This window comes from Lactuca saligna, chromosome 3 (genome assembly GCF_052625555.1).
Source record: "Lactuca saligna cultivar CGN05327 chromosome 3, ASM5262555v1, whole genome shotgun sequence".
In the NCBI taxonomy this organism is placed as follows: Eukaryota; Viridiplantae; Streptophyta; class Magnoliopsida; order Asterales; family Asteraceae; genus Lactuca; species Lactuca saligna.
In genome coordinates, this window is record NC_136419.1 from 89406341 (window position 1) to 89427659 (window position 21319).

Genomic DNA, 21319 nt, shown 5'->3' on the forward strand with positions numbered 1-21319 from the left:
ATCTCGTTTGTGAGTATTAAAGATAATTACAATATGATTTGATTGTATTTTTTATTAGTTCTTAATAAATATTAATATCTTATTAAAAGGTTTTAAAGTCATGTGCGATACATTTGAGACAACTTGAGCTTTATTTAATAACAAGTTACTCCTAAATTATTTCTTAAACCTATCCAATTATGTCACAATAGAATTGAATCCTAACCAAGAAGGAAATACACCTGTATTTTATACATATTATTTGACCATAGGGAACCACAAACTCCATAATTCATATTACATGGGAACAAATAATATATATATATATATATATATATATATATATATATATATATATATATATATATATATATATAATGATTAAGGACTTTAAAAAAAAGTATTAAAACCGTCTTTATATAAGTAGGTTCATACAAAAATATAAATATCTTGCGAAATCGGGAAAACAAATTTTATCTTATGAAAATCAAACACATGTACTATAAAAAAATATTAAAAATCACGTCCTTAATCATTTTTGAATTCATGTTTTCATAATAAAAATGTTAAAAATCATACTTTGCTAATATGAAATAATTTATCATCTATCATCGATTATCATCATGTATTTCAAAGTTTGGATGAATTATTTTCCAAAATATAATGTTGAGGTGACAGAATATGTGACAACCGTCAAATTCTGGTCAATTCAAAGTCAAATAAAGTCAACAAGTCAAACCGGTCAACTCAACTAACCCTTGTGTACTAGGGCTTACGTTATGTATTTACTAAATAACTCGCTATTCTTATGAGAAATCATAAATCGAAAAGTACGTACAACTAGATCTCCTTAACCTAAAATTGTGGTAAGTGGCAAGCCAAACCGATAAAACAATGTTGCATACTCATCGGGAGTGTGTAAGATCCTTAAACAAGGCTTAACAGGGTTTACGGACCCATCATTGCGAAGCCGGGTACTCAAAAAGGTCACAAATGAAACCTCTCCCAATCATTTTCACTAAATCTCTCTCAAATATCTATTTGTATGAGAAATCCCTCCAAGAATGTCAAATCTCTCCCAAATCTCTCCAAGTATGTGAAATCTCTCTCAAATATCTCTTTGTATGAGAAATCTCTCCAAGAATGTCAAATTTCTCCCAAATCTCTCCAAGTATGTGAAATCTCTCTCAAATATCTCTTTGTATGAGAAATCTCTCCAAGAATGTCAAATCTCTCCTAAATCTCTCCAAGTATGTGAAATCTCTCTCAAATATCTCTTTGTATGAGAAATCTCTCCAAGAATGTCAAATCTCTCCCAAATCTCTCCAAGTACGTGAAATCTCTCTCAAATATCTCTTTGTATGAGAAATCTCTCAAAGAATGTCAAATCTCTCCCAAATCTTTCCAAGTATGTGAAATCTCTCGCAAATATCTCTTTGTATGAGAAATCTCTCCAAAAATGTCAAATCTCTCCCAAATCTCTCCAAGTATGTGATATCTCTCCCAAATCTCTCTCAAAAGTTCCCGTAACTTTTTAGAATCATTCGGGTCATTTCGACCCTTAACCGGGTCAAAAACGGCTCAAAACGGAGTGAAAACGAGTAAAATAGGCTTTAGGAACCGAAACCCTTCTTAGGAACCGAAACCAAGAAGAGAGACCTCTCGGGCCGAAACTCGCGAGGACCGAGCCTCTGCTCTGGGTCTCCCCTCTCGGTTCCCTTACGCGCCTCTCGGTTCCCTTGCTTCCCTCTTTGTCTCCTCGCCTACTCTCGGTCTCTGTCTCTCTACGCGCCTCTCTGCTTCTGTTCGCCTCTCGGCCTTCTCTCCTCTCGGTTTCTGTCTCTTTCTCTCCTCTCTGTCTTCTCGCGCCTCTATGTTCTCTCTTCCCACCTCTTGGTCTCTGCTCCCTCTCTACTCTTCTCTCGGTTTCTTCTCCCACCTCTCGGTCTCTGCTCTCTCTCTTCTCCCCTCTCGGTTTCTGCCCTCTCTCCTCTCGGTTCCAACATCAGAAGACCGAAACTCGGCCAGATTTCGGAATTTTGTCATTTTTAGCCCATTTTTGATATTTTTAACATTTTAAGCCCGTTTTTCGTGATTTTAAAGCGGGGTTTTCTCCAGAAATTATATTTTAACATAATAAACCCTAAATATTCATAATTTAAACATATTTTCATGAAAATCATTATTTAAATAATAAAAATCTAATGGGTGATTTATTTAAGGTGGAGTGTTGACCTTGCCTTATTTTATGTCACAAGCAACCACCCCACACCCACTCTATGACCAGCCACACCTCCCCACCTTACCTAGGTCACTTCAATGTCCCTTACACTCAATTTCCACCCATTCCCACGTTTTTAGAGCTGAAGCAAAACATCCTCTCTCCTCATTTGCTCTCATTTCACCAAGAATCAAACCACCACTTTTCTCTCAAACTTTTTCTACAAAATTCGAGATTCAAGGGCTGATCTTGAGTTTTTCCTCCACATTTGGTAAGTATAATCCATCCTCCATATGATTATTTCACTTCCTTCTACACAAATCAAAGATATCTTACACAAACTCCATCATATTTGTGTTAGATCTTCGAATCTTCAAGTGATTCTTCAAGTGTTCTTGGGTTGAACACTTTTCTTCTTCAACACTTATCTACTGAAATCACTCAATGTGAGTTCATACCCCTAAATTTTCATGTTTTCTCAAGTTTTTAGGGGGGGAATACAAGTTAAAACACCAAGAACATAACTAAATTTTTCTAACAGCCTTCATCAGAAAATTTCAACTCCATTCACGGACTGTTTTGGGCATTTTAAACATTTTTGTTTTCAAAACTGTACAAGGTGAAAATAGTTCAAGTTCTTAGCTTTAAAATGACTACTTGCACATCTCCATACGATTTTTCTACAATTTATGGTGATTTTTACAAAACTGCCTATCATTTCAAACAACAATCCGGACCAGTCTGTGATTTTGGACTTATTCACCCAAGTTTGAGGTCATTAAAAATCGTAATAAAAATTATGAGTAAACTAGACACATTTTGTGAACTCTCAGAATTTACGGATCTAGTTTTCGACTTCGTATGATTTTCTATGATTTTTCTAAAACAGTGCAAGAAGATTAAGAATTAGTTAACAGCTTCTAACTATCAAAACACTTTGTAACATGTTGAGCAAAGTGTTAAGTCTTTGATGACTTCGTATATTTCATGCATTTCTTGTTATGATATATTTGTATAATAGGAAATTACTTACTGAATTTATAAGAATCCTCCATCATAATCATTAGCACAAAACAAAGCAAGTTAAACATAGCTATATTGTACTATACATTTAACTTACATAGAATGGGATTCTTAAACCCCACAAAGAAATATACTAAACTATAATAGGTATAGTTAGGGTTTATATACATTCAAACATTTTAATAAACTATAATAGGTATAGTTGATCATTTACATAACATACTCGTACAAAAGGGGGTACAAATACAAAGTGTCGGGTTTATATATAAAAAGGGGTACAAATACAAAGTGCCGGTTTTTATACAAAAAGGAGTACAAATACAAAGTGCCGAGTTTATATACAATAAGGGGTACAAATACAAAGTGCCGGTTTTTATACAAAAAGTGGTACAATTACAAAGTGCCGGGTTTATATACAAAAAGGGGTACAAATACAAAGTGTCGGTTTTTTATACAAAAAGGGGTACAAATACAAAGTGTCGGGTCTTTATATACAAAAGGGGGTACCGATACAAAGTACCAGGTTCACTTAAAATAGTTATTATGATATTAAAACTATATTTCATCTAGAATTGTTAGACTTCAACTAAAATCGTTGAGCGTACATGTTTGAGTCATATAAGAATTTAGTCTTGATTGGCCTAGAATTAGTGGTGCCTGCCTCATCTCCTGTTCCTTGTTTGGTTGTGGACCTAGGGCAGACCCACTATATTCAACGTTTTATCTAATTTAAACCTTATATAACTTATATACGCTGGACGATTATAGAGGAACTCTACGGGTCATTCTTGGGTTCATTAATGCATCATATAGGAACATTTCTATTCACACTTAACTAAGAAAATATTGGATTTTCTGGAAATCAAACCATATCGATTTTACAAGGAAAACGGTTTCTACTTCAAACAAAACTCTTATGAACTCACCAACTTAATTGTTGACCCTTTTCAAAACTACTTGTATTCTCAGGAAATCAATGAAACAGGAAAACTTCAGCGCTTTGAGGATGGGACGTTAAACCGTAAATAATTTACTTTTGTCATCATAATGTAATTGATTTTGAAACATGTAAACATATACTTTGGTGTAACTTTTTCAATTATATTTATGTTGGTTGTATTTACTTTGAGCACTATTATATTTGTTGTTGTGATACTGTACATGAAGTCCTCTACCCCTGGACATTTCCGCCATCCTTGGTTTGGGGGTGTGACACAATATCATAAGTTTTTCTTGTTTTCGTTTTTTTGCAAATTATTTGCATTTTCACATAAACCCTCCACTATATATATATATATATATATATATATATATATATATATATATATATATATATATATATATATATATATAATAGGTTTCGACAAGTAGTGGTTTTAAAAAAATGATAACCGAAACCGAAACTACTTAAGACGGTACTGTAATCAGAACCGCCTTAAATGGTCCCGATTCCAATACCAATGATTTCGGTTCTGAAATCAGATACCCAGTTCTAATGCTCATTTAGGCTACACAGTGTGGTGCGGTCCAGACCGCGGTTCAATGCCACCTAATCATGGAACACCGCCCCCAGGACGCGGTTTCCTGCGGCCAAGACCACGGTGTGGCCCTTGAAGACCGTGAATTCTGATTGGTTGGTCACCTTTTTGACCGTTGAACACAAGATTCTTGTAATTTTCTTCTTCTTCTTTTTTTTTCTTTTGCTTTTTCTTTCCTATATATACACATATCAACTTAATTTTTTTTTTCACAACACAATCTCCTCTCTCTAAAAAATAAATAAATAAATAAATAAATAAAAAATAAAAATAAATCACCACTCTCCTAAAAATGTCATCTTCTGAAGAATTTCAAACTATTTTTGATATCGCTATTGCGTGTGTTCAAATGGCGGAACAAACATACAACGTTGTATGTAACAACGCAGCTGCAAGTTCTCAACAGAGAACACAAAGATATATTTACAAAAATCGTGAAGAAGCCAACCAACGTTTGGTGCAAGACTATTTTGCAGAGAATGCCACTTACCAAGGGTATTATTTTCGTAGGCGCTTCAGAATGCTCAAAGGTTTATTCGAACGTATAGTTGAAGATGTAACGAAGGAGTGCAGTTTTTTCCAACAAAGCTACGATGCTAGAGGTACACTCGGTTTCACTCCCTTACAAAAATGCACGGCCGCACTTCGTCAGTTAGCATATGACATTCCGCCTGATGCGTTAGACGAAAGTTTTAGGATGTCTTCTAGGATAGCACGAGACAGTCTCCATTTTTTCTGCAAAACTGTGATTCAGTTTTATGGTCCAAAATATTTACGTAAGCCTACACGTAATGACATCCTGCAATTGCAAACTCATCATGCTAGTGTGCATGGGTTTCCTGGAATGCTAGGAAGCTTAGATTGTCTCTATTGGGTATGGGAAAATTGCCCTACAGCATATCATGGGCAATTTACCCGAGGTGATCATGGTCACCCAACGGTCATACTTGAAGCAGTTGCATCACAAGATATGTGGATTTGGCATGCTTTTTTTTGGTTCTTCTGGTTCGATTAACGACATCAACGTTCTTAACCGTTCACCAATATTTAACAACATATACGATGGATCCGCACCAGATTCTTCTTTTCAAGTGCGTGGAACGCCATATAAGTATGGTTATTATCTGGTCGATGGAATCTATCCTGAGTATGTTGTGTTTGTTAAATCGTTTTCAGCTACACATGGTTCTAGACGAAAGAAATTCAAGAGAGCTCAAGAAAGAGCTAGGAAGGATGTTGGGTGTGCTTTTGAAGCTCTGAAGAAACGGTGGTTCATATTGAAAAAACTAGCAGCTTATTTGGGCGAGGAAAAACTTCAAGAAATCATGTATACATGTATTATATTGGATAACATGATTATTGAAGACGAAGGAAGAGCGATATGTGCGTTTGACGATAAAGAAATCATACCAGAGACACAACCAATAGAAATTGGTGGCGAAGAGTATATAAACAGGAGAGTAGAAATACGTTGCACTGAAACATTTCACAATCTTTGTAATGACTTGGTGAAATACATTTACGGGGTTCAAAACATTAACCTTAATTTGGATCCACCGGATGATCCCGAAGACGAGTTCTCGGATAACGACTTTATGTAGTTTGCTTTAGTTATTTTATTTATGTTTTTTAAGTTTCTAGGATTATTTAAATGTCGTGTGTGTGTGTGTGTGTGTTTTTTTGTAACGCAATGTACTGTTTTTTTTTTAATTTTCAAGTAATGAAGAATTATGTTTTTTTTATTAAAATAGAAGTTATATTAAATTAAAATAGTTAAAAAAAAAGTTTTATTAAATTAAAATACTTAAAAAAAACAAAAAAGTAAAAGAAATGAAAAGTGTGGCAAGAAACCACACTTGAGTGGTAAAAACTGACATGACACGTATGTGGCGGAGGAGGGAGTGTGGTTTCGGTAGCACTACTCCCTCCAGCCTTATAATTAGTAATTACATTTGTCTCATCAAATTTTTATTAACTTTAATTTGATAAAAAAAAAACTTTTTTCTTAACTTTCTCAATGTTTAGCATTTCCAAAGTTTTTTTTAATTAATTAATTTATCATTTATCTATTTTAAATCATCTTTTATAATTTATCATTTTTAAATACGCTTCGTATTTCGAAAACATAAAACGTGAGACAAGTTTCACAATATATGGTTATAAAAATAGAAAAGATAATATAAAATATTATGCGATAGCGTTTTGTTTTATAATATTTTTTTAGTTGTTTTATTTTAAAAGTTTTCAAAATCACTTTAAAAGATAAAACTTTTCTAAATTGTATTAATTTTTATTTTGTATATTTAATCTAATAGATTATGTATAAACTTGTATGTTATTCAATATTGGTATTCAAATCATAAAAAGAAACTAAGAAAATTTTCTTTCGTCCTAAAAACAAAAAAGTTTGTAGAAACTTATTCCAAAAATAAAAAACTTATTAGACAAAATTACATGGTCATTGTGGTTGAGTATAGGCCAACTTTAGTCCTTATGATGAATTGTTTGGATGAATAGACCTTGTAGTTTTAAAATATTGCAAAGATGATTCTTTTGATTAATAGTGTTAAATTTTATAGTTATGTCATATATGAAATGATATATTTATCCTTCCTTTCATAGGGGTCATTTATGTAATTTGTTCAAACCACATGAATCATTTATGTAATTTTGTCTATTATTTATTATCTTTATATTTATTTATTTATATTTTTTATGAATTAGTTTTTTTTTACGTTTTTTTGATATAATGTTTAATTTTTTTTATATTTTTTTTCACTTATAGTTTTTTTTGACCTTTTTGTTCAAATAAATTTCTTAAATTTTTTAACACTCTATTTGAATACATGTATTAATGTTTTCCTTTGCTTTTATGTTTTTTAATAAAAATTTTGATTTTTGTTCGAATATATTTTTAATATTTTTAATATTTTTTTACGTTTTTTTTATAGAGAAATTGAGTAATCTAACAATTTTTATATTGTAATCTATTTTAAATAACACATTTATTTTTTTCTGAAAAATAATCACTTAGTCCGAAATGCATACTTTTCAGGTGATGTTATTAAAGGGGTTAGATCTGATCCCATATTGTGGTCCCCCTGTCAAAAACCTCTATTTCGTATCATATTTGGATTTCTTTGTTTTTGGCTACTCTACGTTCGAAAAATATCTTATACCGAGGAAAAGCTCTAACATATGAGGGTACGTGTCAATTGTTTGTATGATTATATGTTCAAAATAAAATTGATATGTTTTTTTTTATGATTATATGTGATTAATCGGAAATAATTCGTTTTTATTCGGTTGCGGAGGCTAACCTTAATTAATTGGAATTATTTTTTACAATAGTACGAATTGGAAATAATTCGTTTTGCTTTGATTTTTTATAATTTTATGTGATTAATTCCAAATTAATCACTATTAACCACCGAAATCGAAGCATGAATTATTTCCAAATAATCACATATAATTATACAAAAAACAATTCAACTTTATTTTGAAAATATAATAAATATAATCATACAAACAATTGATACATATTCATAAATGTTGGAGCTCTTCACCAATATAATACATTTTTTAAAGTTGAAGTAGCCCGGAACAGAAAAATCCAAAACATAATACAAAATTGATGTCTTAGACTGGGGAACCACAATACCGAGACGGATTTCACATTTTTAATAATATGGCCCTAAATGTATACATTGTTGACTAAGTGGTTATTTAAAAAAATGGTTAGATTACTCAATTTCCCTATAAAAAACAAAAAGTAAAAAAAAAAAAAAAAAAAAAAAAAAAAACTTTAAAAATATATTCGAACAAAACATCAAAAAAAATATTTGAATAAAACATAAAACAAAACATTAATAAATGTACTTGAATAAAACGTCAAAAAATTTAAGAAATTCATTTGAACAAAAATATCAATAAATATAAGCGAAAAAAATAAAAAAAAAATTAAACATTATATTTGAAAAAAACATCAAAAAAATATAAATAAAATAAAATAAGAAGATAATAAACAATAGATAAAATCATATAAATGTTCCCTCTAGCATAGACAACTTATATAAACAGTCCCTATGACAGGAAGAACATATGTGTCATTTCAGAAAGAGGTTAACACCGTTAGTTAAAAGGATCATTTTTGCAACATTTTGAAACCACGACGACCATCTATGCAAACCGTTCGTCATAAAAGTTAAAATTGGTTTATTTTGTCAACCAAAAGGACCATATATGTAATTTTTGTCAGCTTACTATGATGAAAGATGCTCAAAAACAAATTCAACTCAAATAATGCCAAAAATATATAAAAGCGGCACAAACACCCTCAATAGAAGACGAGTGTTCCACTTCAAAATGGTCTGAATGTCTTCCATATACTCCTCATTCCAACATTTCTCTCCCCTTATCTCTCTTTAATTTTCTTCTTCCTCCATGAAACTTCTACAAATTTGATGTGTATTTGAATGCCATGGATTTCAGCATCTCAAATTTTAGTGAAAACCCAAATAACAACCAGAAGATTCACGAATCTTGGTTCTTGAATCAGAAAAGATCTGACCCAGACCCACATCTTGATCAACGACCCATCAAAAGTTCCCGACCCGACCCATACAACACGACAATGTCAATGTCCATGAGACCTTCTTTCAAGAATGAAAACCAGATGTCGCTGTTGTCTTCCTATCAGATACCACCTGCTTACATTGAAAATGGAGGTATTAATCTTTACATCGAACTTAACACCCAAATATAATCTTCCATTGAAACTTGAAAAAGTATGCCTTTTTATGCAAATTCATTTGAGGGTTTTGTTTGTGTAATCTTTTCGAAAGGACCCTTTACACCTTCTCAATGGATGGAGCTCGAACACCAAGCTTTGATCTACAAATATCTTGTCGCCAATGTCCCTGTTCCTTCGCTTTTGATCAATCACATCAAGAAATCACTCGACCCGTTTGTGTTTTCCGGGTCGTCTTCAACCTCAAATGCACCTAGTTTATGTAAGGAGCTTCTTATATATATTCTTGTATTTATTAGCTCATTCGTAGTTAAAGTTTGTTTTTTTTTTGGAATGGAAGATGGATGGGGAGGTTTCCGGTTAGGTTTTCCGGCGAATAATGATCCAGAACCAGGGAGGTGCCGGAGAACCGACGGGAAGAAATGGCGGTGCTCGAAAGAAGCTGTACCTGATCAGAAATACTGTGAAAAACATATCAATAGAGGTCGCCATCGTTCAAGAAAGCTTGTGGAAGGCAACAATGGTGCTCCGGCGACTGGCGGTGGCGGTGGCGGTGACGGTGGAATCAACAACCAGTTCAAGAACTTGCAATTACAACCCCAGAATGCTTCCACGAACAGGTGAAATAAAGAAATCATTTGGATGAACAAATGCTTAATTTCTTGTTTAACTTTTACAAAATTCCGATGGTGGTGTAGGCCGGAAGAACATAAACCGCATTGGAACACCCAACTGACGATGTCCATGGATTCTTCTTCGGATTTCTCATCGTCTTCAAATTCGATTCCAGATTCATGGAAGAGTTCAATGGGTGGTCCATTAGGGGAAGCTTTGAAAACATCTAATGGGGGAAACAGTAATCGTCATTCATGGTGTTCGTATTCACCCACCGGAGTCTTTTCACGTTCAAATAGCAGCTCCGGTAGCAGTCCGAGAGGTAACCAGGAGGACGGCGGCGGCGATGAAATGCTGTTTTTGACACATGCAGTGACGTCAGCTTCTTTTCAATCGTCAAGTAAATAGTGATCAAGTGACAAGTCTGATGCCTTTTTAATTTTTAGTCACGTCTTTTATGTGTTGTTTCATCAACAGAATTGGATTTTCGTTTTTAGTCACATGTTTTATGATCTTTATTGTGTACATTTTTAACCACTAGGAAATTGATTAATGGGTGTATCAAGTAAGTCCATGAGCATTATATGCATGTTTTCACTTATCAGAAATAAATTGAAGCTACTATAAGCAATTTTCAAAAAGAATATGTAATGGATATGCATGTACTACATCCATAACTTGTAAGGGAAACAAAATAGTTTATCCCCTCACGTGCTAGATTACTTAGTTGTGTTTTGTTATTAAACAACTTGTGAGGGAAACATAAAGTTGTGTTTTATTATTAACAACTTGTAAGGGAAACAAAATAGTTTAAAGTATTATCTTCGACTACATTTTGCTCCACCTGAAGTAATTCATCATTACAGTCAAATTATAGAAATTGTTTGATATAATAAATCCAATGCTAGCTCCTCTTAGACTGCTGAAAATAGTTATGTTTTCCTTAATTTGTTTTTTCTTTTTTAGAACATTTTGATTCAAATGTTATGTTGAAGACATATTTTTTATATAAAAAATCAATATTAATATGTTAACACTACGAGGGCGTTTGAATTGCTTTTTAAACAACTTTTAAACTTTTTACTTTTAGGAAAAATAAAAAGAAAATCTAGAAGTTATTTGGAAAGTTATAAAAGATTTTTTGAAGTAATTTTGGGGGTGCTGTTAATAAAAATGTTAATAAAAAGACACTCTTTTGGAAACCCTAATTACCCTAATTCAAAGGTAAAACTTTGAAATTTGTGTATTTTATACTTTTTTTTATAGGTGTTAGCTTTTTGCTAACTAAAACTGTAATCAATTTTTAACAACATTAAGAGTATTTACATTGAAACTTGATACAACCACTAACTAGAATGGATTAAAGACTTCTATTCTTTTATATAAAATCTTAATTCAGATTAATACTAATCAAACCAACTTTTAGGTAAAATCTCTAATCTAAGTTTTACATCACCATTTTGCAGCTAACATATAACTCCTACCATATCGATTTTTTGAAATAACCTCAAAAAAACCATTGTCCATTATTAAAATATTGTTCCACCAAGGTCGAATACCAGATTCCTCGTCATTTTGTTTCCTGTCTTTGGGCATCGTCAAGGCTATAATCACCGAGGGAGAGAGACGACGGTTGTGGTCGACGGGATCATAGGTGCGATGAGCAGCAGAGGTCCATTGAGTCAGAGGTTGAATCCGACGATGAGAGTGGCGACGATGGGAGTGAAGGAGTGGAGATTTCCAGCGAAGAGAGTGATAGTTGGGAGAAAAAAGACTATTGATTTTTGGAGGCGATGGAGACTTGATTGGATAATGAAAGGATTAGGTTTTTTTCAGTTGTATATGAAGATTGGTTTGAGTTTACAAATTGGGCTAACATGGACTAATATATATATATATATATATATATATATATATATATATATATATATATATATATATATATATATATATTAACAAAATGGGTTGGAGTAAAGTAGCAGTAACATGTTTTCTATACTAAAACTTTATAAAATATATATATTTTTAAATTACTTTTTATACATAATTTTAGTTGTTATAATCTTTTTTTTGTAGTGTTTAATAAATAATGTTGAACCCCAATGGAAATAATTTAAATGAAGGCATGAACACTACGTTGACATTGCCGTTTTCTACCAATAGGGTATAATATTTATCATAATAACATTTTTTGTCATTGCGTTACAATTTGTTAACAATTTTTTTGAATAGGTGTTTACGTCTCGTGATGAGTTGATGGAATGAGTGCGAAACATTGCATTCTCTCTTGGTTATGACATCGTGATGAGAAGATCAAAGGCAAAAAAATAGCGTAGTGTCTTATATCACACTTATTTGTGATCGTGGTCGTGAATACGAAAGTAAAGCAACAATAAAAAAATTCTGGAACCAAAAAAATCAATTGTAACTTTCAATTGGTAGGTTCGTACATCAAACAATATGACGGTTGGACCCTTAGGGTGATAGGTGATCAACATAATCATTCACCTGCACAATATATGGAGGGATATGTTTTTGCTAGGCGGTTGAAAGAACACGAGAAACAATTGGTGGCTAACTTGACAAATATGAATGTTACACCACACGACATACTCTCAATAATAAAGGAGCGTGACGAGAATAATGTTTCTACACTAAAAACCATATACAATGAGCGTCTCAAGCTTCGCTCGTCCCGGAATTACGGAAAAACTCCAATGCAGGTTAGTATATCCAACAAGTAGTATTTTAAATTTAATTTATATATTAATTTTTTTTATTAATTAACAGTATTTAAATGTAGGTTCTAATGGAAATTTGGAACGAGAAACATTTTGTTACGGATTTCTCGGTAAACAGTATTTCAAATGAACTGGAAAATATTTTCTTCATTCATCCACGGTCGTTGAGTATATGGAAGGCATTTCCACACGTTTTGATTATAGATGCAACATACAAGACCAATAAATATGGTATGCCTTTTTTCAGATTGTTGGCACAACTTCAACCAACAAGATATTTAGCATAGCTTTTGCATTTATCGTTAATGAAAAGGAGGAGAACTATAATTGGGTGTTAACATGTCTAAAGTCCACACTAGACAAGTGCATGCACCCACGCGTTATAGCCATAGACAGGGAATTGGCACTGATGAACGCATGTCAACAAGTTTTCCCTAGTGCCACTCGATTACTTTGTAGATGGCACATTACTGAAAATATTAGAAAGCGTTGGAGGAGAAGATTGAAGATACACGATGAGTGGAAAGCCTTTCGTATAATGTGGACTGTACTTGTTGACTCTCCAACATAGATGTTTGTCTCGGTCTGGATTGATTAACATCTCAACTTTGGACAACGAACTACAAATAGAGTTGAGAGCACATTCAAATCTAAAGTACTTAGATGGCACAAATTCTTCTCTTAGTAAATTTATCGGTTGTCTTGATCAATTTGTGAGGTCTCAACTTCCATCGATACATGATAGTCTTGAAAAGAATAGAATTGTTCGTAAAAGGGAACACGACTTGCCATGTTTTAGATTATTGTGGGGTTCAGTGTCACATGAAGCTCTCGATAAACTAGTTGGTGAACTTTATCGGTTGAGTGAAAATCAAATTGACTTATCAAACTGTGGTTGTAAAGTACAACATAGTTGTGGCTTACCATGTGCTTGCATGTTATTAGTTTACTTGAACTCGGGTGAGTATATTCAACAAGTATTTTTTTTTTTTTTAAATTTTAATTAATATATTGAATTTTTATATATTAATGGTATTTCAATAGAGGTGAGTATATTCCATTAGAATCGATAGATATAATTTGGAGAAAGCTTGATTTATCAGAGTCAATTTATGTAGCTAATGAAGATATTCGTTGTGAGGATGATTTAGAAATTATTAAAGAAAACTTCTATCAACAGTCAAAAGCAGGAAAAAAGTATGATAAGAAAGTTAAGAGATATTTTCCTACTAAGTAAAACACGCATTAAGGAACCCGCAATTCAAAAAAGTACTCGTGGACGACCAAACTTGAAGAAACAACAACAAAAACGAGTTGATTCTACAAATCAAGCTCCTAGAAGATGTAGCTATTTAACCACATCAAAATATGTTGGATTGAATTCAACATGGATGAACAAGGAACCGGCAAGACATAGTTCATATGTAACCGCAATTCCAGACATGAATGAAGCAATTCCAGAATTTGATGAAGCAATTTCAGACTTGAACGAAGCAATTCCAGACTTAAATGTATTTATGGATTTGAACCAAGAGTCTGAGTCATGCTACATTCATCCATTAATGGATGACATTCCACTCGTGTTTCATCTATATGTCTCACATATACAAAATGTTGAGGGTGACAGACATTGCGAATTTTGGGTAATATCTGTTTGTCTTGGTTATGGCGAAGATCAATGGCTCTACGTTCGAAAACAACTAGTACACGAGTTACAGAGTGCATTCGATGTATATGCTACGGTTTTCACAGGTGGAATCCATGAATTGTGGAAGTCATTGTATTTTTTTTGGACCGAGTGCACCAACGGAACATTAGATGCTTATGCCTGAAACAGGTATTCTGATTGCTAACAAGTTTGGTGTGGTCCTTACTTTCTTAACCAATCGTGGTTCATTAACTTTCTTTCCTCTTTGGAAAGGCCCGGAAGAATTTTTGGACCATCGGATTATTACAATTTGACTTATACGTGGTCCTCATTATGGTATGGTACAATTAAAAGAAGATTGTCCGATGCCTACCATTTCGACTTTATGGGTCCGTCACAGAGCCCCGTGTGCAGCAGAATGAGAAACGATGTTTATGTCACGTCTGCAAATTTATAGACAATTGAAACATTGTAATCGTGATTTTATAACTATAGCGGATTGTTAAAGAATATTATTTATGTCTTCTATTTGAAGAATTATTAAATTAGTTGATTATTGAATGATTAAAGTTTGTCTCACATTTTTGTGTTTATGTATTTATTAATTTTTAATTATTAGATAATATCATTTAAAATAGAAGGTTAATAAAAATGATTATTTGGAAATAACAAACAATAATTATATAGTTATATAATAATTATATTATAAATTTAATAAAAATATTAAACACCAATGTATATACGTAAATTAATTAATTAGAACAAACTTTACAAATATATTTATTAATAGTATTTATTATTGTTTTAGTATAAAAAAACAAAAAGTAAAACATACGTATATAAGTTAAAAAAATATATGTTAGTTAATATTTTATTATAAAATATTATTTAAAATAAAAGTTAATAAAAATAGTTATTAGTGTTTATTATTGTTTTAGTATCAAAAAACGAAAAGTAAAGCATACGTACATAAGTTGAAAAAAAATATGTTAGTTAATATTTTGTTATAAAATATTATTTAAAATAAAAGTTAATAAAAATAGTTATTTAGAAATAAAAAATACTAATCATTTTTAAAAAAAATCAAAAGTAGATAATCATTATATAAATACTATGGATTGTCTATTTAGCCATATATAGTCTCTTTAGCCAATCCCAATTTTTGGCAATGAACAAAATCCTCCGCTTTCAAAAGTCATGGATACATGATTTTTTTTTGTAACTTTTGAAACAAAATAGAAAGTAAATTACATTAATACCCTTAAACTTACTAGTTATCCAACACTATTCTCACTCAACAACATTAAATGTTCTTTTTACCCTTCAAAAACTAATCTAAACATAATTTTAAAAACTTTTTTTTTACCAAAAGTCCTTTTACAAAAAAAAAAAAAAAAAAAAAAAAAAAAAAAAAAAAAAAAATCTTTTGAAACTAAAAAGTAATCCAAACTCCCTCTATATATTATTAAAAAGTTTCACATATTTACAGATAAACATTTTTGGTAACTATAACATAAAATCATAAATCTACATTTTACATCAATCAGATTTAAATTTATTATGAATAATTATTTGTATTATTTGTTCAATTACAAAATGTTCATCATTAGAATTACTTTAATTATAATTGTCAATCGATCTTGAAAAGTTGAAGGTGAAATTACAAGTGTGATGGTTTATGTGATTCTTATCCTCTCTTGACTCTTGACTATTGCCGCAAACACAACACAGAAACGTGAATTTGTAATACTAATATTATTTTCGTTGTCGCATATTTAATTTGATCCAAAGCCCAAATGCAATTTCAAAATTTGAGTTGGGATATAGACCTTCAATGTTGGGAACATGTAACTATATTTTATATTTGTATCTAAATTCTATTGATGTTAATAATGTATTTACCAAGATCACTTTTATTATTAACTAGGTGTGAGACCCGTGTAATATACGGATTTTTTTTTATTTTTTTTATTTTTTTTAAATTAATATATTTTATTAAACATTACATGTTTTTTAGTATTAATTTAACATAAAGACAAAAGTATATAAAGAATAAATTAAGTATTTCGAAATATAAATAAATAAAATAAGAACGTACATATTTATAAAATGATAATGACAATAATGTTATAAACATTAAACATTAATTAAATAAAAATTGCTAAATATATAAAAACAAAATGATGAATAAGTAGATAAGATAATGTATAATAATAAAAACAAACATTGAAATATTGAGACTTATTTTTATAAATTATAAATTTCTAAAGACTTCTTTGAATACAACATTAGATGTCTTATTGGTTAGTTTACCATCTTTATCTAAAATTAATATTTTTAATCCATTTTTACTCTTCACTCTCGACAATGCAACATACAATTGCCCATGAGTAAATACTGGTTGTCTCAAAAACAACCCCACCTTCAATAGTGATTGTCCTTGACTTTTATTTATTGTCATCGAAAAACATACAGCCAACGGGAATTGTCGTCTTTGAAATATGAAAGGAATCTATTTGTCCGAAGGCGTCAAAGACATTCTTGGAATAAACGTACGGTTTCCGATATTACTTCCAGATATTATCTCAGCTTCTATAACACGTTTGCCCAACGCAAGAACCCGTAGCCTTGTTCCATTGCACAATCCAGATTTTTGATCAATATTTCTTAGTAACATAACTGGAACACCGACTTTTAATACCAACTTATGAATTGGCATACCTGAAGGTTTAAGACCATTTAGAACATCAGGGGAGTATAAAGTTTCATCAATGTTATCATGAACAAAATCTGCATGTGAAAGACTATCTGAACTTAAATACTCCTGTTGGGCTCCCGGAAATAATTTTAACAAACGCTCGTTAATATCTTGAACAACTTCATTCTTCGGTGCAAGGATTGCTCTTTCTTGAAAATAAATCGGATTCTTGGCATTTTCAACGATTGAAGGATAGACAAATTCAATTAATGAACCAATAGGATCAGTAGAATCAACAATAAGAAGATCATCAGGAATATCAATAATTGTCTCTCCATCATTTAAACCACCAACCTTTCCTTCTCCTATATCCAAAATCCAATTTGCAAAATTTGTCGTTTCTTGAATATTGGATGCGAGAACACTTAACCTCATGTTTTTTTGTCAATGTTAACACTTTGCAATTTGACCAAATGTGAGAGGAACATAAAGAAGCATTAACAATTTCTTGCCTGCTTCCGTTACGAATAACAGGTAGAATTTGTCTAAAATCTCCTCCAAAAACAATTGTTTTTCCTTCGAATGGCAACTTTGAGTTGGTACGAAGATCACAAGTGAATATATCTTTCATAGAACGATCCAAGGCTTCAAATGCATGCTTATGAATCATAGGTGCCTCGTCCCATATAATCAATGATGTTTTTTTTAACAATTCGGCTACATCACTGTCTTTCCCAAAAGAAAAAAAAGAATCCTCTGTAAGATTTAGAGGAATTATAAAGCATGAGTGTGTTGTTCTACCTCCGGTTAGTAACAACGAAGCAATACCACTTGAAGCAACATTTAGGACGATATCACCTTTAGACCTTAAAGATGCAGATAAAGTCTTCCAAAGGAAAGTTTTACCAGTACCTCCATAGCCATAAACAAAAAACACTCCTCCTTTATTCTCTTTAACAACTGTCATGATTTCATCAAAAATTGAGCGTTGTTCAACTTTAATGATTCAAGTAGCTGATGAGATTCTTTTTGTAGAATCGTTATATCAAAATCTAACTCCTCAGTAATTAAACGATTGTTTGTAGAAGATACCAAATCATGATCAGGGTAAGGCATCCCAACAAAATCTCTTAGGCTTGAACTATTTTGGAGTAGAATTTTTTCAATCTCATATAGCGTCAAGTTTTTAATCTGATCGTCATTAAGTGATAAACCTGTACAATAGTAAAGTTAATTTAAAAATACTTGTATAATTATTCATGTGAAAAATATATATAAATAATGTGTCTAATGTAAATAATGGAAAAAATAATAATACCTGGAGTCTTTAATCTTATTCGTTGATTGTAGAGAATTCCATCAGATAAGTACTGCCAAGTATTTTCCCAGACATAATATGGTCTAGACAAAAGGCGTTGATTGTAGAGAATTCCATACTGTTCATAGACCCGATAAATATAATTAATCCAATACTGTTCATAGATCCGATAAATTCGTTGATTGTAAAGAATTCCATCAGATAAGTACTGCCAAGTATTGGATTAATTATATTAATAGGGGATAAATTATGTACCTCATTCAATTCGTGAATAGCGGATATTTTATAAAAGGCGTTCTTTTGAAGAAAATCATCATGTAGTGAATACATGATCGATGATCCTGATGCACGTGAGACCGAAGAACACGAAGAGTCTTTTCTTGCTTGTAAACTGTTATTGTAGCAATTAATAATTATTATATATCATAAATATGAATTAATAAAATATTGTATTGAAATGAGAAATCGTTTAGAAAAATCATGAAACCTTTTTTTGAAAGCACTTATCTCCTCAATGTCGTCCTCAATAAAAAGCTTTGTCGCCAAGTACGTGTTGTTGACATATGAACGCTCTGAAATGGGTATTTTATTTTTGGGATAATGATTTGAAAGGGTAACGAACTTTCGACTTTTGTCACATTTAGTCACTAAACTTTTTTTCGTTATCTATTTGCCATTGAACTATTGAAACTGTCCACATTTTACCCTTATGACCGGCTGTTACCGGTCATAAGGGTAAAATGTGAATAGTTTCAATAATTTAGTGGCAAATAGATAACGAAAAAAAGTTTAGTGACTAAATGTGAACAAAATCGAAAGTTCGTTTCCTTCTAAAAAGTTCAATGACTAAATGTGAACAAACTTCCTATTGTATTATGTTTTAGCAAAATTATTTATTTTTGTTTAATTGTAGTAACATTTGTTGATGAAGAAATCTATGAGTTAAGAAGAGAGACTCGACGAGTTGACGCCTCAACTCGTCGAGTAAGGTAGCGACTGATGACTCGGATTAATGAATGGACTTGTCGAGTCGGTGAGGTGATTCGACGAGTCCGCACTGTTGGCAGAAACCCTAAATCTTTGGGCCCGAGCCATATTTAAAGGAACTTATGACCTTCAATTGCGACTACTTTTCCCATAAGTGAGAACCCTAGCGAACTTGAGTGTGTAGAGTAAGAAGAAGAGCTATCTTGAGCTTTTTGGTGTGATAGATCTGGACCCTTCTAGGTCCAGAGAGACGAGAATATGAAGCTTTAGTAGAGTAAACATTGGGGTTCGAAGTTAGGAAGCATAACCTTAACCAACAATGTGATGAAATAAAATGATGAGAGATAGGTGATGATAGAAAGGTGATGATAATTAGGTAAATAGATGATGGTGAATATGTAGTGTAGGATGAAAGGAGATACCATAACCTTAACCAGCAATGTAGCGATGTAGTCATCTACCGGAGTATAGATGGCGACCACAGACTATTCTAGACAACCCAGTGGAAACACCAGCAAGCTCATAACTTGTAGGTGATGAATTACGATGTCAGGCGATACTGTAACTACATATTCATCCGATGATACTCTAACCCCTTACTATGAATTACGAGTTCAGACGATGTTGTAACTACATATTCATGGGATGTCACAAATTTCGCATGCCAAACCAATGGTCATAATTCACATCAGTGAGAACGGTTCATTTTTTTGTAAAACCAAAATCAGATTGGAAATTTTAATTTTTTATTTTGGAAAATGTCAAACCATTGGTTTTTTATTTCGGTTTTGTTTTTTTGGTTTTTTTTAAATATATTTTCAGGGTTTTTTTTTTAATTTTTTTATTTCATAGATTTCTTCATCAACAAATGTTGCTACAATTTAACAAAAATAAATAATTTGCTAAAACATAACACGAAAGGAAGCTTGTTCACATTTAGTCATTGAACTTTTTAGAGGGAAACGAACTTTCGATTTTGTTCATATTTAGTCACTAAACTTTTTTTCGTTATCTATTTGCCATTGAACTATTAAAACTGTTTACATTTTACCCTTATGACCGGCAACAGCCGGTCATAAGGGTAAAATGTGAACAGTTTCAATAGTTCAATGGCAAATAGATAACGAAAAAAAGTTTAGTGACTAAATGTGACAAAAATCAAAAGTTCGTTACCCTTTCAAGTCATTATCCCTTTATTTTTTGTATGAATGTTAATAGTTTCATAAAACAAAAATTTTAAGAATATAAATATTACAAATTAGTATCATGGTAAATACATACGTCGGATATTCTTGAACTTAGCAAGTTGAATAATCATTACAAAATGACCATGCTGCTTTGAAACATATGCAACAATTTCTTCAGCATAACGTCCCCATAGAGTAACAAAAACTTCATGTCCTCTGTAAAAAGAAATAAAATTAAATAACAAACCATCATTAGAATAATAAAAATATTTATAAAGAATGAAACTCACTCTAAATTCTCCATTTTTAGTGTGATTTTCTGCTCTGTTTGTCTTTTGGAGGTTCCAATGGAAAACATTGGAAAACATTTCCTATAATATCTATATTATAGAAAACGAAAAATGTAAGGATGTGTTTGTTATGGTGTAAAAAATCAAAATTGGATAAGTTAATCCATTAGCAAAGGGATTGTAGAGAATATACTAACCAAATGACACATTGGGTTGGATTGAATTAGAATGAAGTTGTTTGAAGTCAATGAAAGCAAATGAATTCCGAGGCCCACAAAAGTCTTTGCATCTAATAACCTTAGTGCTATACTGGAAATAGAGTTT

At 31.7% G+C, this 21319-nt stretch overlaps 3 protein-coding genes across 3 annotated transcripts; 2 read left to right on the top strand and 1 right to left on the bottom strand.

The window, feature by feature from the left end:
* Window positions 1–5053: 5053 nt before the first annotated feature.
* Window positions 5054–6362, top strand: LOC145035765 (uncharacterized). The gene is made up of 2 exons (XM_078984272.1): window positions 5054–5506; window positions 5658–6362. Exons 1-2 carry the CDS (start codon window positions 5054–5056, stop codon window positions 6360–6362), a joined length of 1158 nt encoding a protein of 385 aa, XP_078840398.1.
* Window positions 6363–9095: 2733 nt separating this feature from the next.
* LOC145036991 (uncharacterized) lies at window positions 9096–10695 on the top strand. The gene is made up of 4 exons (XM_078985528.1): window positions 9096–9488; window positions 9606–9773; window positions 9852–10131; window positions 10210–10695. Exons 1-4 carry the CDS (start codon window positions 9242–9244, stop codon window positions 10532–10534), a joined length of 1020 nt encoding a protein of 339 aa, XP_078841654.1. The 5' UTR covers window positions 9096–9241; the 3' UTR covers window positions 10535–10695.
* Window positions 10696–17027: 6332 nt separating this feature from the next.
* LOC145035766 (uncharacterized) lies at window positions 17028–18180 on the bottom strand. The gene is made up of 2 exons (XM_078984273.1): window positions 17726–18180; window positions 17028–17637 (listed from the first exon to the last, which is right to left on the bottom strand). The coding sequence occupies exons 1-2, from the start codon at window positions 18178–18180 to the stop codon at window positions 17028–17030; spliced, it is 1065 nt and encodes a 354-aa protein (XP_078840399.1).
* Window positions 18181–21319: the final 3139 nt, after the last annotated feature.

Coding starts and splice junctions, on each gene's coding strand:
- LOC145035765 (XM_078984272.1), top strand. CDS start 5,054: ATGTCATCTTCTGAAGAATTTCAAACTATTTTTGATATCGCTATTGCG. Junction 5,507..5,657: donor TCCATTTTTTCTGCAAAACT/GTGATTCAGTTT, acceptor ATTGCCCTACAG/CATATCATGGGCAATTTACC.
- LOC145036991 (XM_078985528.1), top strand. CDS start 9,242: ATGGATTTCAGCATCTCAAATTTTAGTGAAAACCCAAATAACAACCAG. Junction 9,489..9,605: donor TGCTTACATTGAAAATGGAG/GTATTAATCTTT, acceptor TCTTTTCGAAAG/GACCCTTTACACCTTCTCAA. Junction 10,132..10,209: donor CAGAATGCTTCCACGAACAG/GTGAAATAAAGA, acceptor ATGGTGGTGTAG/GCCGGAAGAACATAAACCGC.
- LOC145035766 (XM_078984273.1), bottom strand. CDS start 18,180: ATGACAGTTGTTAAAGAGAATAAAGGAGGAGTGTTTTTTGTTTATGGC. Junction 17,638..17,725: donor GTTATTCGTAACGGAAGCAG/GCAAGAAATTGT, acceptor CATGAGGTTAAG/TGTTCTCGCATCCAATATTC.